This window comes from Salvelinus sp. IW2-2015, linkage group LG1 (assembly GCF_002910315.2).
Source record: "Salvelinus sp. IW2-2015 linkage group LG1, ASM291031v2, whole genome shotgun sequence".
NCBI classification, from domain to species: domain Eukaryota; kingdom Metazoa; phylum Chordata; class Actinopteri; order Salmoniformes; family Salmonidae; genus Salvelinus; species Salvelinus sp. IW2-2015.
In genome coordinates this window covers 14490554-14509646 of record NC_036838.1, presented here as the reverse complement: position 1 = coordinate 14509646, position 19093 = coordinate 14490554, and the positions used below count along the sequence as shown (strand labels likewise).

Below are 19093 nucleotides of genomic sequence, written 5' to 3'. Positions count from 1 at the left end.
CTCTGCAGCACTCCACCAGTCAGGCCTTTATGGTAGGGGGCCAGACGGAAGCCACTCCTTAGTAAAAGGCAAAGGCACCTAAAGACTCTCAAACCATGAGAAACAAGATTCTCTGGTCTGATGAAACCAAGATTGAACTCTTTGGCCTGAATGCCAAGCGGCACGTCTGGAGGAAACCTGGCACCATCCCTACTTTGAAGCATGGTGGTAGCAGCATCATGCTGTGGGGATGTTTTTCAGGGGCAGGGACTGGTAGACTAGTCATGACCGAGGGAAAGATGAACGGCGCAAAGTACAGAGAGATCCTTGATGAAAACTGGGGCAAAGTTTTTATTTTTTCCAACAGGACAACGACCCTAAGCACATAGACAAAACAACACAGGAGTGGCTTGGAGACAAGTCTCTGAATGTCCTTGTGGCCCAGCCAGAGCCTGGACTTGAACTTGACCGAACATCTCTGGAGAGACCTGAAAATAGTTGTACAGCGATGTTCCCCATTCAACCTGGCAGAGCTTGAGAAGATCTCAAATCCAATCAAATGTTAGAAGAATGGGAGAAACTCCCCAAATACAGGTGTGCCAAGCTTGTAGTGTCATACCCAAGAAGACTGTAATCGCTGCCAATGGTGCTTCAACAAAGTACTGAGTAAAGGGTATGAAAACGTATGTAAATGTGATATTTCAGTTTTTTTTTATACATTTTGCAAACATAAAAATAAAATAAAAACGTTTTGCTTTGTCATTATGGGGTATTGTGTGTTGATTTTTTAAAATAAGGCTGTAACGTAACAAATTGGAAAAAGTCAAGGGGTCTGAATACACTGTACGTCTCCTTATGATAATACTGCACTTCTCCTGACATCTTGTTCTTGACTTCTCAAGGGTCGCCATTTTCCTTCCTCCACTTGCCCTACTCCCTTCACAGAACAGCGCAAACTGTCTCTAACCAGAATAGAAAGAGGAGTGGGAGGCCCAGGTGCACAACTGAGCAAGAGGACAAGGACATTAGCGTGTCTAGTTTGAGAAACATACGCCTCACAAGTCCTCAACTGGCAGCTTCATTAAATAGTCCCCTTAAAACACCAGTCTCAACGTCAACAGTGAAGAGGCGACTCCGGGATGCTGGCCTTCTAGGCAGAGTTGCAAAGAAAAAGCCATATCTCAGACTGGCCAATAAAAAGAAAATATTAAGATGGGCAAAAGAACACAAACACTGGACAGAGGAACTCTGCCTAGAAGGCCAGCATCCCGGAGTCGCCTCTTCACTGTTGACATTGAGACTGGTCAACTAGTCTAAAGAAGGCCAGTTTTATTGCTTCTTTAATCAGAACAACAGTTTTCAGCTGTGCTAACATAATTGCAAAAGGGATTTCTAATGATCAATTATCCTTTTAAAATTATAAACTTGGATTAGCTAACACAACGTGCCATTGGAACACAGGAGTGATGGTTGCTGATAATGGGCCTCTGTACGCCTATGTAGATCCATAAAAAATCAGCTGTTTCCAGCTATTATAGTAATTTACAACGTTAACATTGTCTACACTGTATTTCTGATAAATTTGATGTTATTTTAATGGACAAAAAATTGCTTTTCTTTCAAAAACAAGGACATTTCTACGTGACCCCAAACTTTTGAAAGGTAGTGTATATTACACTAGATGACAAAAAGGAGGCGCTGTTTTGAAGCCACAGCGCCTCCACCTTGACACTCCCCCACCGTCGTGGAAGCTATAGAAATGCATTCATTAATGTCTACATTTGTTATTGCCACATTTATTCTATTACATACACCTTAATTAATGCGTACTTTAAAGTTATATTATGTGAGTTTAACATAAAAAAAGAAAAAATCCTTAAAGTATCATGTACTAATGTTACTGTCCCCACAATACATTTTTTGAAATAAATATGTAATTTTGTCCTTAACATTTAATTATTCTAGAATTCTGATAGAGGACTGCTCCTTCCCGGGGGTGCCAATATGAATGACCGGTGGTTTCAAAGCCTATCATTGGCCATACATAGCATCAGAAATCCAGGGTTTATATGTASATCATTGTTTAACGCACGAGCGACAACCGCCAGTGACCACGGCGACAAAATGAACATTATCGACATGCGAAAAGTGAATCGCTATAACACCATAAGCATGCATAAAAACCAATTTACATGCAAGATAAATTATGAATCTAAAATTAGATTACAAAACAATGATTTGTATTGTTAAATGTGACTGTAAACTGATAGTTAGCCAGCTAGCTAGCGTGGGCAAGTTGGMTGTATGTGCTGAGGTATCACCACACAGGCTACATTTTCTACTGTGATTTGGTCAAAGACGGCGCCGCTTCAATAATAGGGAATAARCCAGATAGGGGCTTACAGATGGGCCGCGGTAAACGGCGAAGGTCTCATAAACTTCAATGGGAGTAGGGCGGCTAAACGCAAGCGCCTAAAGATTTAWTTAGCGGAGTCTTAAGCGGCTGCAGCGCATGGTTGATTAATGAGCGGAGTTCATCTTGACAACCAATCAAACAATGTTTTAATGACCAACATTCGAGCTGACAACAAACGGGATCGCTGGTCTCTACACAAGGTAGGCGTATTTTGTCGGGCTCAAAGCCCATACTATTTTCTCCGCCCTCAGCTGAGTGGCTTCCACAGGCACGAGCACCGCAGAGCCCCCCTGCCTAGGATTMATTGAAAATCAATGGGCCACCCCGCCCGCCGCTCTGCGTGCAACTTAAGGGGCMCAATTGCAACTTTGGACCCTTTCCCCTCAACAGGCCAAACATTGTTGAGGAGTAATAGTAGAGCAGCTATGATTGGCGTGGTGATTAGACTTGACACATAACAAGATTAGGTTGTGTGCAGTAAAAGAGAGGCCTACGCTCTATCAGATAGTAAAACAACATTAAAGCAATAGAAATAGACACACACTCACGCCTCAGTTTTGTTCTAGAAATGCGATTAAGCTGTAACCGATCTTGGACGGTCGATTTCCATGGTTCTGCTTCTCTCTCTCTAAGGGAACTTTTGATGGAGCTGTTATACAGTCTAGCTCACGCAGTCCTTCAAACTATGGGACTGTTCAGATAATCAATAGAGTTGATTCTTTCGGTGCTTAATGATTGGTAGTCTCGCGTTACCATTCTCCTAAGTCTCGTCCGAATTAACATGCATGCAGGAAGCATGGAACTGAGGCTAAATGATAGGTAACCACATGCTTGAGTGGACTATATGGGGTGGTAGTGCCTTCAGGTTGCCTTAGTTGTAGTAGCAGGGGAAATATTTGCACATCAGGTGATGTCCCTGACATGTCAATAGGTCAGTATGCTAGCTAGCCTATGTTTATGGAGTAGCTTAGCTTAACCCAAAAAACAGAAGCAAGCTGAAGCCACAGGACAGTAAGACATAATACACATTTTGTATCATTTTTGGTCAAAAATGTAGCAGGAAAATGGTGTGTTCAAAAAGTACTTTCAGCATTTTTCATTTAAACTGTCTGGAGTGACAGATGTGCTCAATCAAATAAGATGTGATGCAGAAATCTACAAGCTACAAAGTAACACCATCTTGTCACGTCTAATATACTTCAGCCTGTCTCACCTCAATTAAGTACATATTATAAGCTTGTGTAAGCCTTCTTATTGTAAGCTTATACATGGTCACCCAGTGAATACTGACTTAGCCAAAACTWACCAAAGAAACGAGTCAGTTGAACAACAACGTTAGATTTTCTATTTCCTCTTGCAGTGCTTTAGGGCTTTTCTGCTCCATTAGTATTCCCATCCCACAACCTCTCACAGTCGCTTCTCCTTCCTCTCCTCTTGCATCCAGCTGCTCTGCAGGCCTTGAAACGGAAAAAGCGGTACGAGCAACAGTTGGGCCAGATCGACGGCACGCTGTCCACCATTGAGTTCCAGAGGGAGGCGCTAGAGAACGCCAACACCAACACTGAAGTGCTGAAGAACATGGGCTTTGCCGCCAAGGCCATGAAGGCAGCCCATGAAAACATGTAAGGGCCACCGTCACTTTATTATTATTATTATTATTATTATTATTATAATAATAAACTGAAAAAACTATTTCGTAAAACTGAAAGAAAATAATTTACAAACCTGTTTTGAAAAACTAAAACTATACTGAAACTTAACTTTGACTCAAACTAAATTAAATTTAAACCATCATGGATTATGTTCAGCTGTAGATTTTTTCTCTCTAAACTTTTGGCAAAAATCGAATGTGGTTTTCAAGCAATTTTGTTTTCTAATGGGGTTTGCAAGCTTCTGAATCTGGCAGGTAAATGCTGCCAGGAGATAGGCTTAGCTTCTGCATCACTATCACCAACTATCACTAGCTAACAGGGAAGAAATCTGCTAATTTCTTTCCCTAACTCTAACTCTAAAACTAAAAACTAAATAGTATAAGAATAAAATAGAAATGTAATTAAAATACAAACTATTAAATCAGGCTTGAAAACTTACTGAAACTTAACAGAATTTTGAATATAAATAAAAACTAATTTAAACATAACTATAATAACCTTGGCGCACACACACACACCTCTGAGGTGCCTCTGACCTAGGCCAACATTAATGTTCTACTTCACGTTTGTCTAGGATTTTTTGTGTGTGTGACTAAACCTTGAATATGCAATGAAACCCATTTAACTTTAATCGTAAAAGTAATTTTTAAGTGCGCTACGTCCTCATGCACAGCCTTTTATCTGCAACAAGTCAATTTGATGGAAACGCATCACTAGTGGGAACGTTTTCATATTTTTTTAATGCAGAAACCTAGCTAATGAGTGAGACAAGGAGTCCAAAGAAGTGGTAAAAAGCCATCGACGTCATTGAAGTTGTTGGGTTTATGTCCCATCCTACATCCTGTTATTACCACTAGATGGTGCTGTTCCTGCTATTAGGCGATTCTGTTTTAAAGAACTGCCAATTTTTAAAGGGATACTTCACCCAAATTACAAAATTACATATTGACTTAATTACCCTGTGAGCAGTCTATGGACCAGGTATGAAAGTAACCAATGCTTTGGTTTTGTTTACCTGGCCATTGTTTCAAATGCAAACTTTTTATAATTTGCTTCACAATTCCAATGCAAGTCAATGKTACATACTGAGTGTACAAAACATTAGGAGCAACTGCTCTTTCCATGACATAGACTGACCAGGTGAATGCTATGATCCCTTATTGATGACACCTGTTAAATCCACTTTAATCAGTGTAGATGAAGGGGAGTAGACAGGTTAAACCCCTAGAGTCGATTTCTGCCACGGAAATCTAATTAGCATAATCAAAATGAAACAATTATGTCAGTTAAAGCTAAAGATATTYGTTTTTTTGCATTGGCTGCGTCTCAATCCACCCCACATCTGCCGATGTCGCACTTCCGCATCTGCGGTGAAAYGTGCCAGAGCTAGAGTGGTGTTTGTCAGACCATGAGACATCMCGAAAATTGGTCTTCTCACAAAATCGTATGTAGTGTCCGACTGGTTTGGCCTATAAACTATTATGACCCCTCTATGGAAAGATGAGACTCTCACAAACACTATGGTGTTCCTTTTGCTCTACAACCCTCGCAAGCATCTTGGGCCTCTTCTGAAGTCGATACAGCCGATCTGCCAACTTCTGTCTGTATCGTCCAAACAGTTTGGGCTACACACTAATATGAAAGGTGCGACTCTCACAAACATGCCTGTTGTTTTGCTGTAGGACGCCTCACAAGACTCGTCTGAAGTTCCCCCGGTACCAGTAAAAAAAAAAAAGAAGAATGGATTAATATGGAAACAGTTTAGTGCAAAGAATAAGGGGTTAAATACATGTAAAAAGAAAAATGTATGTTCCTCAGCTATAGGACACACTTGAGAACAAACGTCTTTGTTATTATTTTGGGGGACTGTTGTTCTATGTAGTGAATCTGTTACTCATTGTGTTTGTAGGGGCTAATAGTAAGGCCTAATGTAATTGATCAAATAATTGTTTTATATATATTTTTTAATTCTAAATCAAATAGCTAAATGATCCTTGGTATGACCTTCTTAAAACAATTCCATATAGCTTAGTAGAACCCCCCCCCCTCCCCTGGCTTAGACAGGGCTTAGTCAGTAGAGACATAAAGAAGGATTTTTTTTGCCTTGAGACATGGATTGTGTATGTGTGCCATTCGGGGTGTGAATGGGCAAAACAAAGGATTTAAGTGCCTTTTGAGTGTGTCAAGAACCCTAACGTGGCTGGGGTTTTCGCACTCAACAGTTTCCCGTGTGTATCAAGAATAGTCCACCACCCAATGGACATCCAGCCAAGCATTGGAGTCAACATGGGCTAGCATCCCTGTGGAACGCTTTCGACACCTTGTAGAGTCCATGCCCCCCGAAAAATTGAGGCTGTTCTGAGGGCAAAAAGGAGTGCCACTCAATATTAGGAAGGTGTTCCTAATGTTTTGTTCACTCTGTTACRCATTTTCACACTTTATTATACACGCTTCATTATTCAGAATGCAAAGTGACTTCCAGAAATATCTGCAGTGAGGTTGATTTTTAATTTTCCATATCTCTATCCTACATCTTTTCAATGTAAATGTTTGGGATTCGCATAATTTCAGYTTATGGTGTAGTAATATCATAAAATGGCTTTTGCCAGAAAATGTTCAAAATGCCACTATTATTCTTTCCTGAATTTGCTATGAATTATTAAATGGTCTTTTGTGTTTTTGCCCATAGGGACATAGACAAAGTGGATGACTTAATGCAGGACATCACAGAGCAGCAGGAGCTGGCTCAAGAAATCTCTGACGCTATTTCTAAACCTGTAGGGTTCGGAGAGGAATTTGATGAGGTAAGCTGAGCTAGGATGTTTCCTTTACYGTAGTGCTTCCCAAACTTGTTCAACCTCCCCATTTGAGAAGGTCTGGTCACACCACACATTTCTTAGGTGGCAAAGGTCTGGATGGATATTGTCATTTATTGGCTTAGTCCCAAACCCCCACCTCGCATCCCATGCGACCTCAGCAACCTGCGCCACGTTTATTTCTATGGGTACAAGCTCTGTCCATGACAGAAACTGCACACTGCTCTTGTTGCCAGAGAGAAAATGTTGCAGCTTTAAAGCTCCTGCAATTCTACACATTTTACCATGTCTTATGTGTGTTCATGTGATATCTGTGTGACCCAAACATAATGGGTTAAAAAACGTTAGCTGACATGGGCTAGTTGAACAACTGGACATTTCTGACACCCCAATTTTGGGAACCACTGCCATACCGAATCATACTAAAGGCGTTCGTCGTTGTTGTTTTGAAATGKATCCTTATCTTATTTGGACATATAGACCTGTCTAACCCTTAATTATTTTTCTTTCTTTGTGTAGGATGATCTCTTAGCAGAATTGGAAGAACTGGAACAAGAGGAACTAGACAAAAACCTCCTGGAAATCACTGGCACAGAGAATGTACCGCTGCCAAATGTGCCCTCCACATTCTTACCTGTAAGACCAGCAGGTAATGGATATATTGGCTTAGCCACTAAAGCTTAGCCAGCTTTAATGCTAGCTCATGTCTCTGAAGTACACTGACAGGAATTGATTTGAAATKATAAAATACTGTCTACACACACACACATTTCTTATTCTGAAAACATCTACCTGTAAACGGTAGTCTTCCCAGTAGTAGAAGGTTTTTACCGTTTCCAACCAGTATTTYGCCAGTCAGTGTAACGCTACCTGACTTCTATTCAAACCTGAAAGTTTTTTTGTCAATCTTTATAGGCCGATTTAAAAAAATATATATATATATATATTATTATTATTATTTTTTTTAAACTAATTTTATCAAATGAATGTGGTTCATTCTTACAGCCAAGGAGGAAGATGAGGACGACATGAAGGATCTGGAGGCATGGGCCGCCAACTAGTCACTGCTGTTACTCCATACCTTCTACAGGTGGAAAAGAAGAACTCTATGGTATGTGTTTCAGGAAGRAATAGGAAAAGTCTGAATAAACGGAGACTTTAAAAAAAACTCGACAACCTTTTCRCTTACTGTCAAGCTCAGCCTCCTAAAGAGGGACAATGGCATGTTGTACCTTCGACCACTGAAAACCCCAAATCTCTGGAGCGACCAAACAGTGTTTTTCTTTAAGTCCCTCAACTCGTTCTCTTCTGTAAAGCATTGCTTCACTCCTTCCACCCCCCTTCTCTTAGTGCACAGAATATATTTTGAAAAGAAAGTGTAAAAATGASTGCTCAACACTGACAATAAGCTTCAATGTAGAAATTCTAATACCTCATACCGTTTTATGTGTAGTGCGACAATACGTTGGAAGATATTACAATACCCTGTATACATTTTTGTTGTTGATGCACAATATCCCTTTGGCRTCATGTGTTCACATGGCAATCCGCTGTTATTTAATACATTTATCAAAATATGCACTTAAAATATACCTATTGTACATGATATTTATTAATAGCTATGTCCAGCGGGGAGAATTTGATTCCCATCTTTAGGGCTATTGGTGTTGATCTTAAATTTTATTTTGGCAGGATTTATTGAACTATATCATGAATATACTTCCAGATACTCTGGCTTTCAAACGTGCACATATCTATGAGTGCAACTCCACAAGGTATCCTTGAAATGCTTCCCTGGGTGATGGTTCACACGGTTATCTTTCTTTGATGTGACAACCTAACCAACTAGTTACATTTTGAAAACACAATGACATTTYTCGTCAAATATGTCTATACTGTATCTGTTCAAACTGAAGTGACTGAGTGAGATTATGTCTAYCTCTGTGARTGTTTGTTCATTTTCATCTTTAAGAAACATTAACACTATAGGAGGTTAAAAAAAAATATATTGGGGTGTTTGGGCTTCTCAGAGTAATGGCATTTGATGTGTGTGTGAAGCGAGAATAAATTGATTGTATTCAGACTCCAAATTACAGGCAGTGAGGTTTATTTAACATTATGGCTTTCCTGAGTTTGTCAACTTTCCCCACTACTTTCTAATTTGACATGCTGCTTCAGATTTCWTATTTTCTATGTTTCAAATGTCTATTTTCTGTCTAAATTCCACCTTCAGAAGGGGAAATTAACTAATGTATGACAGCATTATGTTATGTTTGACATGCTCCGATATACCATAGGTCGTGTGTGTTTGTACACAGGGCTGTCCCTTGTGAKCCGGTTCCTGTTTTTCTTTGGTCCGTCTTCCTACCCTGCCTATCACAACTTTCCCTTGTTTTAATGGAACACCTAAATTAAACCTTTTGCCAAGTTGTGCGCTGTTTGTTTCCTTTTKTTAAGCTAAGAAAATCTGTGAATTMCTTTATCAAGAACTGTTGGTCAGAGTTATGGCAAGCGCTTGTGATGAGATCAATGCTATTGAGAGKGCCAAGGTTCATGTAATAGTAAGTGTTGGGTCAAGGGTTATGGTTGGGCAAGGGCTATTCTTAGGCCACAGTCATCTGCTGAAAAAGTCTGAGATCATGTACCATGTTTTAACCGAAATACTAAAAGTATTATTGTTTGGAATGGAAGGGAACTACAGTGGTACTGTTTTAATTACCTTATTTTTGTCAAATATAAATAATGTCTGTTGACGAAGGCCCAAGGTTAAAAAGTTCTCATTTGAAATAAATTATATTATTGTATACTGAACAAAAATGTAAATGCAACATGCACCAATTTCAATGATTTTACTGAGTTACAGTACAGGAAATCAGTCAATTGACATGAATTAATTAGGCCCTAATCTATGGATTTACAAACAGAAACTAAAACAACAAGCTCCCGCGCTCAGGTCTGTTCAACGCTGGTCCGACCAATCTGATTCCACGCTTCAAGACTGCTTCGATCACGCGGATTGGAATATGTTCCGCATTGCGTCCAACAACAATATTGACGAATATGCTGATTCGGTGAGCGGAGTTTCATTAGGAGTGCATTGACGATGTCGTCCCACAGCAACGATTTTAAAACATTCCCAAACCAGAAACCGTGGATTGACGCAGCATTCGCGTGAAACTGAAAGCGGCGAACCACTGCTTTTAACCAGGGCAAGGTGACCGGAAGCATGGACGAATACAAACAGTGTAGCTATTCTCTCCGCAAGGCAATCAAACAGGCTAAGTCCCAGTACCAGAACCAAAATCGAGTCGCCAATTCAACAGCTCAGACACAAGAGGTATGTGGCAGCGTCTACAGTCAATCACGGATTACAAAAAGAAAACCAAGCCCCGTCGCGGACCAGGATGTTTGCTCCCAGACAGCTAAACAACTTTTTTGCCCGCTTGAGGGACAATACAGTGCCACTGACACGGCCCCCTACCAAAACCTGCGGGCTCTCTCTTCACTGCAGCCGAGGTGAGTAAAAACATTTAAACGTGTTAACCCTCGCAAGGCTGCAGGCCCAGACGGCCATCCCAGCCGCGTCCTCAGAGCATGCGCCGACCAGCTGGCTGGTGTGTTTACGGACATATTCAATCAATCCTATCCCAGTCTGCTGTCCCACATGCTTCAGAGGGCCACCATTGTTCCTGTTCCCAAGAAAGCTAAGGTAACTGAGCTAAACGACTACCGCCCCGTAGCACTCACTTCCGTCATCATGAAGTGCTTTGAGAGACTAGTCAAGGACCTACTCACCTCCACCCCTACCGGACACCCTAACCCACTCCAAATTGCTTACCGACCCAATAGGTCCACAGGACGACGCAATCGCAACCACACTGCACACTGCCCTAACCCATCTGGACAAGAGAGGATACCCATGTGGAATGCTGTTCATCGATTACAGCTCAGCATTTAACACCATAGTACCCTCCAAACTCGGTCATCAAGCTCGAGACCCTGGTCTCGACCCCGCCCTGGCAACTGGGTCCTGGACTTCCTGACGGGCCGACCCCAAGGTGGTGAGAAGGAGGTAACAACATCTCCACCCCCGCTGATCCTCAAACACTGGGGCCCCACAAACGGTGCGTTCTGAGCCCTCTCCATTGTGACTCCCTGTTCACCCGTCGACTGCGGATGGCCAGCACGCTCCAACTCAATCATCAAGTTTGCAGATGACACTACAGTGGTAGGCTGATTACCAACAACGACGAGACGGGCCTACAGGGAGGAGGTGAGGGCCCTCGGGAGTGTGGTGTCAGGAAAATAAACCTCCACACTCAACGTCACAAAAACAAAGGAGATGATTGTGGACTTCAGGAAACAGGCAGAGGAGCACCCCCCTATCCACATCGACGGGTCAAGTTATGGAGGAAGTGGAAAGTTTTAAGTTCCTCGGTGTACACATCACGGACAAACTGAATTGGTCCACCCACACATGACAGCGTCGTCGAAGAAGGCGCAGCAGCGCCTCTTCAACCTCAGGAGGCTGAAAAGAATCGGCTTGTCACCAAAAGCACTCACAACTTCTACAGATGCACAATCGAGGAGCATCCTGTCGAGGCTGTATCACCGCCTGGTACGGCAACTGCTCCGCCACAAACCGTAAGGCTCTCCAGAGGGTAGTGAGGTCGCAGAACGCATTCACCGGGGGCAAACTACCTGCCTCCAGGACACCTACACCACCCGATGTCACAGAAGGCCATAAAGATCATCAAGGACAACAACCACCCAAGCCACTGCCTGTTCACCCCGCTATCATCCAGAAGGCGAGGTCAGTACAGGTGCATCAAAGCAGGGACGAGAGACTGAAAAACAGCTTCTATCTCAGGCCATCAGACTGTTAAACAGCACCACTAACATTTAGCGGCCGGTGCCAACATACTGACTCAACTCCAGCACCTTTAAAAATGGGAATTGATTGGAAATTATGTAAAAATGTACCACTAGCCACTTTAAACAATGCCACTTAATATAATGTTTACATACCCTACAATTACCCATCTCATATTATATACTGTACTCTATAATCATCACTGCATCTTGCCATCTTTATGTAAACATGTACCACTAGCCACTTAAACTATGCCACTTTATGTTTACATACCCTACACACTCATCTGCATATGTATATACCGTACTCTATACCATCTTACTGCCATCTTGCCTATGCCGTTCTGTACCACCACTCATTCATATATCTTTATGGTACATATTCTTTATCCCCTTTACACTTGTGTGTGTATAAGGTAGTAGTTGGGATAGTTAGGTAGATTACTTGTTGGTTATTAACTGCATTGTCGTGAACTAGGAAGCACAAGCATTTCCTACACTCGCATTAACATCTGCTAACCATGTGTATGTGACTAAATAAAATTTGATTTGATTTGATTTGCATTTGGATTTCACATCACTGGGCAGGGGCGCAGCCATGGGTGGGCCTGGGAGGACATAAAACCCACCCACTAAGGAGCCAATAACACTTTAGTTTTTCCCCCACAAAGGGGCTTTATTACAGACAAAAAACACTCCTTCAGTTTCATCAGCTGTCCAGGTGGCTGGTCTTAGACGATCCCACAGGTGAAGAAACCGGATGTGGAGGTCCTGGGCTGGCGTGGTTACACGTGTCTGGGTTGTGAGGCCGGTTGGACGTACTGCCATATTCTCTAAAATGACGTTGGAGGAGGCTTATGGTAGATCATTTAATGTTCATTTACAGTTGAAATCATTAAAACTTGTTTTTCAACCACTCCACAAATTCTTGTTAACAAACTATCGTTAAGTCGGTTAGGACATCTACTTTTTGCATGACACAGGTCATTTTTCCAACAATTGTTTACAGACAGATTATTTAACTTATAATTAACTGTACACAATTCCAGTGGGTCAGAAGTTTACATACACTAAGTTGACTGGTGGCTTTAAACAGCTTGGAAAAGTCAGAAAATGAATGTCATGGCTTTAGAAGCTTCTGATAGGCTAATTGACATCATTTGAGTCAATTGGAGGTGTACCTGTGGATGTATTTCAAGGCTGACCTTCAAACTCAGTGCCTCTTTACTTGACATCATGAGAAAATCAAAATAAATCAGCCAATTGTAGAGGTCCACAAGTCTGATTCATCCTTGGGAGCAATTTCCAAATGCCTGAAGGTACCACGTTCATCTGTACAAACAATAGTACGCAAGTATTAACACCATGGGACCACACAGCCGTCATACCACTCAGGAAGGAGACGCGTTCTGTCTCCTAGAGATGAACGTACTTTGGTGCAAAAATTGCAAATCAATCCCAGAACAACAGCAAAGGACATTGTGAAGATGCTGGAGGAAACAGGTACAAAAGTATCTTTATCCACAGTAAAACAAGTCCTATATGAACATCACCTGAAAGGCTGCTCAGCAAGGAAGAAGCCACTGCTCAAAAACCGCCATAAAAAAAGCCAGACTACGGTTTGCAACTGCACATGGGGACAAAGATCGACTTTTTAGAGAAATGTTCTCTGGTCTGATGAAGAAAGAAAATAGAACTGTTTGGCCATAATGACCATCGTTATATTTGGAGAAAAAGGGGATGCTTGCAAGCAGAAGAACACCATCACAACCGTGAAGCACGGGGTGGCAGCATCATGTGTTGGGGGTGCTTTGCTGCAGGAGGGACTGGTGCACTTCACAAAATAGATGGCATCACGAGGGAGGAAAATTATGTGGGTATATTGAAGCAACATATCAAAACATCAGTCAGGAAGTTAAAGCTTGGTCGCAAATGGGTCTTCCAAATGGACAATGACACCAAGCATACTTCCAAAGTTGTGCAAAATGCTCTAAGGACAACAAAGTCAAGTATTGGAGTGGCACACAAAAGCCCTGACCTCAATCCCATAGAACATTTGTGGTCAGAACTGAAAAAGCGTGTGTGAGCAAGGAGGCCTACAAACCTGACTCAGTTACACCAACTCTGTCAGGAGGAATGGGCCAAAATTCACCCAACTTATTGTGGGAAGCTTGTGGAAGGCTACCTGAAACGTCTGACCCAAGTTAAACAATTTAAAGCAATGCACCAAATTTCTAATTGAGTGTATGTAAACTTCTGACCCACTGGGAATGTGATGAAAGAAATAAAAGCTGAAAAAATCATTCTATCTACTATTATTCTGACATTTCACATTCTTAAAATAAGGTAGTGATCCTAACTGTTCTAAAACAGGGAATTTTTACTAGGATTAAATGTCAGGAATTGTAATTAAAAAAAGAAGAAAAAAATAGTTTAAATGTATTTGGCTAAGGTGTATGTAAACTTCCGACTTCAACTGTATCTGGCAACAGCTCTGGTGGACGTTCCTGCAGTCAGCATGACAATTGCACACTCCCTGAAAACTTGAGACATCTGTGGCATTGTGTTGTGTGACAAAACTGCACATTTGAGAGTGGCCTTTTATTGTCCCCAGCACAAGGTGCACCTGTGTAATGATCATGCTGTTTAATCAGCTTCTTTACATGCCACACCTGTCAGGTGTATGGATTATCTTGGCATTGGCTAAATGCTCACTTAACACGGATATAAACAACTTTTCTGCTCAACATTTGAGAGAAATAAGCTTTTTGAGTATATGGATCATTTCTGGTATCTTTTATTTYACCTCATTAAACATGGGACCAACACTTTACATATTGCGTTTTAGATTTTTGTTCAGCGTAATTTGATCCTTTTGAATTGTGTAGACAACAGAGAGGCTACAGAGGAAGATTATAGGGAAGGGCTAGAGATGGGACACAAGTTTTAGGTCAGTCTTCCAATGAGTGTATGCACAACCCTGTCAATGCATTTCTTTGTTTGTATAAAACCTTAATGCTTATATTAAAAGCTGTGTATTTAGGCTGCCTCTGCTCGTACAATCTCCATTTAAATCTAATATACTCCAAGGTATCATTTTGGATAACACTTCCTTTGAAGGTTGCATACATAAAGCATAACACAACAACTCACTCATGTGTTACCTCAATTTAATCATTCATCTTATGGACAGCCCTTTTGTAACTTGGTTGAAAATATGCAGTGGTTATGCAACAGGCTTATTCAAAATCATGTCCATACTTGATTGAAGGAGTTTGGTTGACTCTTCCACTTGTAATATGCTGCTGCATCTGAGTTTAGTCATGCAATGTGCAGTTGAGAAGTAATTGGGGGGGGGGGGTTTGGTGTCCCATTATAGCTAGGTCAGCATTGCTGTTCAACCTCCACACTGCAAACAGTGTTTTACTTTTTCATCGTCTTTGCCAAACTTTTCTTTCTTGATGTAAAATGCCTTAAGTGCATAGAAAACATGTCTGTCCATAAATATGTACACATCCACATAGAGGCAATGTTGATTTTTAYACCCTCCCCTTAGGTTGTTTTTAAAGGGAGTTTCATGACTGGTATGGAAATCTATGTTCWATCAAACAATGTTTCATCATGACACACAGCCAGTTTGTGGTTATATCATGAATGGGGTGTTGCAGTTCAAATGTGATTTCCTCATGAATTATAAACCCATTTATCAAACMCAGAATAACTAAAATGGGATATAATTAAATAGAACACTTATCATAGGCCTACTACATTAAATGATGTATAAGGGGATTCTGGAACTGAAGGTAGGCATATCGTGATTTGTTTTTTGGTTATTACTATGTAATAGTAGTGCTATAAAACACATGTTTATTGACACATACACCAGATAGGTGTAGTGAAATGTGTTGTTTTACTGGGTCAACCGTAGTAAGGCACCCCTGGAACGAATTAGGGTTATGTGCCTTGCTCAAGGGCACAGACAGATTTTTCACCTTGTCAGCTCAGGTATTCGAACCAGCAATCTTTCAGTTACTGGCACAACACTCTTGCAACTAGGCCACCCAATTATTAACTATTCAATAAAAGAGGTTGTGGTATGACACTGTTTTTGGCTGCCACTCTCCGTGGCTAAGAGCTAGTTCGTTTTGCATGGCCCGTTGCCCCGGGTCGAGATTTTACTTAACGACCAATGGGAATTGTCTTTATTTGCATTCATACTCCCGTGGCACCGGCCCATGCAAAGCGAGCTCGCTTTCTTTCGTACGGGGCAGGAACATTCTCAGCCAATTGGAAACGTAATGTTGAAGATTGGCACRGAGACCTCATGAATATTAGAAGCAAGCAAATTGACTGATACTTAAATTCAAGTTCACAAATATTATACCCTCTCTGTCCAAAGCCAGGTAACAACAACACATATCAAGACGGTGACATCCAAAAGAAACCAYCATGTCTGAGAAACTTCCCTTCAAAGTCGGTCAGTATATGAATGTACATTGAATGTACATTATTTATATTCTTTATCATACAGGCGAGCTTCAAGCCCTTCATTGATTGTGGATTAACGGGTGGCTAACCAGCTAGGCTAATGTCGAGTAACAGATTTTAGACTGCACATTTAGCTAGCTTGGCGCTATTTTAGCTGATTTATATCAAGTGATGGCTAGCTAATTGGTTATCATTGGACATTCGGCTAACCAAACATCTGCACATGTGCACTGGCATTTATAAACTTGTATAATCCAGTTCGGACGGAACACGGTCCATTTACCTGCAGGCTTTTGTTAATTTTACAAAGCCTTACCCATGCATAACCAGTAACAGCAGTTTTGGCATGCAATTCACATATAAGTGGTAGAAGGTAAGAGTTTTGTTACATTACAGAATAAATCGAGTCGACATGCACACAACACTTGTCCTCAGTCAAGCATGGTTTATTTCAGAAGATTTAACTATGTTCTCGGTTAGTTGTAGTCCATTTAGTCGAGCATGGTGCTTTCGTTTGTTTTCAATGCTCGGTACTAAAACTGCATTACCTAAGTTGTTTTATTTATTTTATTTTTCATTTCACCTTATTTAACCAGGTARRCCAGTTGAGAATAAGTTCTYATTTACAACTGCGACCTGGCCAAGWTAAAGCGATGCAGTGCGACAAAAACAACAGTTACACATGGGATAAACAAACKTACAGTCAATAACACARTATAAAAAYCTATATACAGYGTGTGCAAATGTAGTAGATTTSGGAGGTAAGGCAATAAATAGGCCATAGTGGCGAAATATTTACAATTTAGCATTAACACTGGAGTGATAGATGTGCAGATGATGATGTGCAAGTCTTTGCAGTGTGCGACGCCGCCAGTTTTCCTTGATTGACGGTTAGTATGTCAACCTGGAGTCTGGCACAGGCAATGAAGGGAAATATTAGTGTGCTATCTTCCAAAGACAGTACAGTATGAAGATGGGTAGAAGGTGCTTCTTCACTGGATAACGYTTGTAGGCGACGTAGGCTAGCTAAACTCATGTGCATAAACACGTCAGCAAGTATAAGGCTCGTCTCGCGCCGAACTGCGCATGTGCAGGCTGTCAAATCAAAGGTAGGCCGGACACACCGAGGTAAAGACAGTTTCAAGTTGGATATTCAATGGCTATTCGCGCTTTCAAACCACTTGAGCCACAGACTCCAAATAAGTGTTATTATGTTGGAGAATTTTTGCACAACATTGCACAGGTCTTATTTTCACGATTTGGACATTAATTAACTTTCCAAAGCTAATAAACATGTTGAAATGTGAGCAGCATTTTGTATTCCTAGTTGAATTAGTTAGGGAGCGTAAACAAAGTACAAACTTTTTTTACATTCGAATTTCAATACCTTATTGGTCATGTGACCTAATGACTCAAACAATGTCCAGAATGTCCACTGACTACCCTTCTATATTGCACACCCTTTAGTTCGTCCATTTTCATCTCACAAGATTTTACATACATTTTCAAAATGTTACATTTCAATCGCTCCTTGGTCATGTGACCTAATGACTTCAAACAAGGTTCAGAATGTCCACTGACTACCCTTCTATATTGCACACCCTTTAGTTCGTCCATTTTCATTTCACACGTTTTTACATGAATTTCTCAAAATGTAACATTTCAATGGCTCCTTGGTCATGTGACCTGACTTCAAACATGGTGCAGAATGTACCCTTCTATATTGCACACTCTTGTTTGTGTACTGTAAAATCACGGCGGTGTAACGTACATTTTTCATAGTTTTAAATTGCAATAGCTCCTTGGTCTTGTCAATTACACACCTAAGAAGCGTGCAGTGGATATACACCCATATTGCATTATGAGTTATAAAAGAGTTATGTCTCTTTTATATTGTTGTACATTAATATTAGTTTGACAATTAGGAGGTCCAGTGTTGTGTTTGCCCTTTTCTTTAATATTTAGCTATAATAATTGGTAGTTCTAAGTACTTTATTCCCCCCCCCCTCACCACAGTATTTAACAGCGGTACACAATAGGAGAGAGACAGATCTCCTTTCTTCGTTAATATCAACCATAAAGGAAAAGGGCAAAGTACGAGAGTCATGCTATTAATTGTCCAAAGCAGGGATGGAGAGTGAACTAGTGAGGTAGGCTGCAGTGGGTTTGCTGGTCAATACATATACTGTGAATATACTGTATTGACCATGTTGATATACATATACTGTATTGACCATTATACATGTAACCACAGTAATGGTGGCCAGTAAATCAATGAATAAAAATGTAATATTGACAAATGAAACAGAAATTGTAGACCTTTAATCTTTTCCAACATGTCAACAGACACTTAACTTCAAATAAGTATGAAACATTTCAGTGTTAACTTTCTCTTTATCCCTGGTTGATGTACATTTCAGAGCCTCTTCAGTGTGGATGGGGTATAGCATACATTTTCAACAACAAATACTGCACTTCCAGTTTGTGTTCTTTACTCTGTTGAACTATTTTGTCTTCATTCCTAGATACAGCACATGGAACCACCGTTGGTATGCAAAACATTAAATCTAAAACAAAACAAAGCATAACACGTTATAAATAAATGCAAATATCAATGCAGAATGACGAATTAGTCATCCATTGTGTTATATCATAAATTGTCTTACATGCCATCACTGTTCAGAAGATTATAAACATGTTAAATTAAGTTACTAACCCAGTCAGTCTTTTGGCCACATTCAGATTCTTTATCAGTGGCACACATTAAGCAGTTGTTGGCTTTTTTGAACTCTGAATTCAAAGGCATGAACTGAACATATGGCTGTCTGACACAACTTCATAAAAATAAAGAATTTACATTTACTTTGAAT

At 40.7% G+C, this 19093-nt stretch overlaps 2 protein-coding genes across 3 annotated transcripts in view; both read left to right on the top strand.

The window, feature by feature from the left end:
• Window positions 1-9293, top strand: part of LOC111961603 (charged multivesicular body protein 4b) — a 21154-nt gene extending 11861 nt beyond the window's left edge. Inside the window, exons 2-5 of the mRNA XM_023984004.2 lie at window positions 3840-4017; window positions 6737-6851; window positions 7383-7512; window positions 7869-9293. Of these exons, the coding sequence (XP_023839772.1) occupies window positions 3840-4017; window positions 6737-6851; window positions 7383-7512; window positions 7869-7924 (479 nt within the window). The 3' untranslated portion in view covers window positions 7925-9293. The remainder of the gene's footprint in view (window positions 1-3839; window positions 4018-6736; window positions 6852-7382; window positions 7513-7868) is intronic.
• Window positions 9294-15956: 6663 nt separating this feature from the next.
• Window positions 15957-19093, top strand: part of ahcy (adenosylhomocysteinase) — a 39784-nt gene continuing 36647 nt past the window's right edge. The window contains exon 1 of one of the 2 annotated variants that reach the window (XM_023983985.3): window positions 15957-16212. In XM_023983985.3, coding sequence (XP_023839753.1) covers window positions 16185-16212 — 28 coding nt within the window. In that variant the 5' untranslated portion in view covers window positions 15957-16184. The remainder of the gene's footprint in view (window positions 16213-19093) is intronic. The other variant, XM_023983994.2, reaches the window with a different exon arrangement.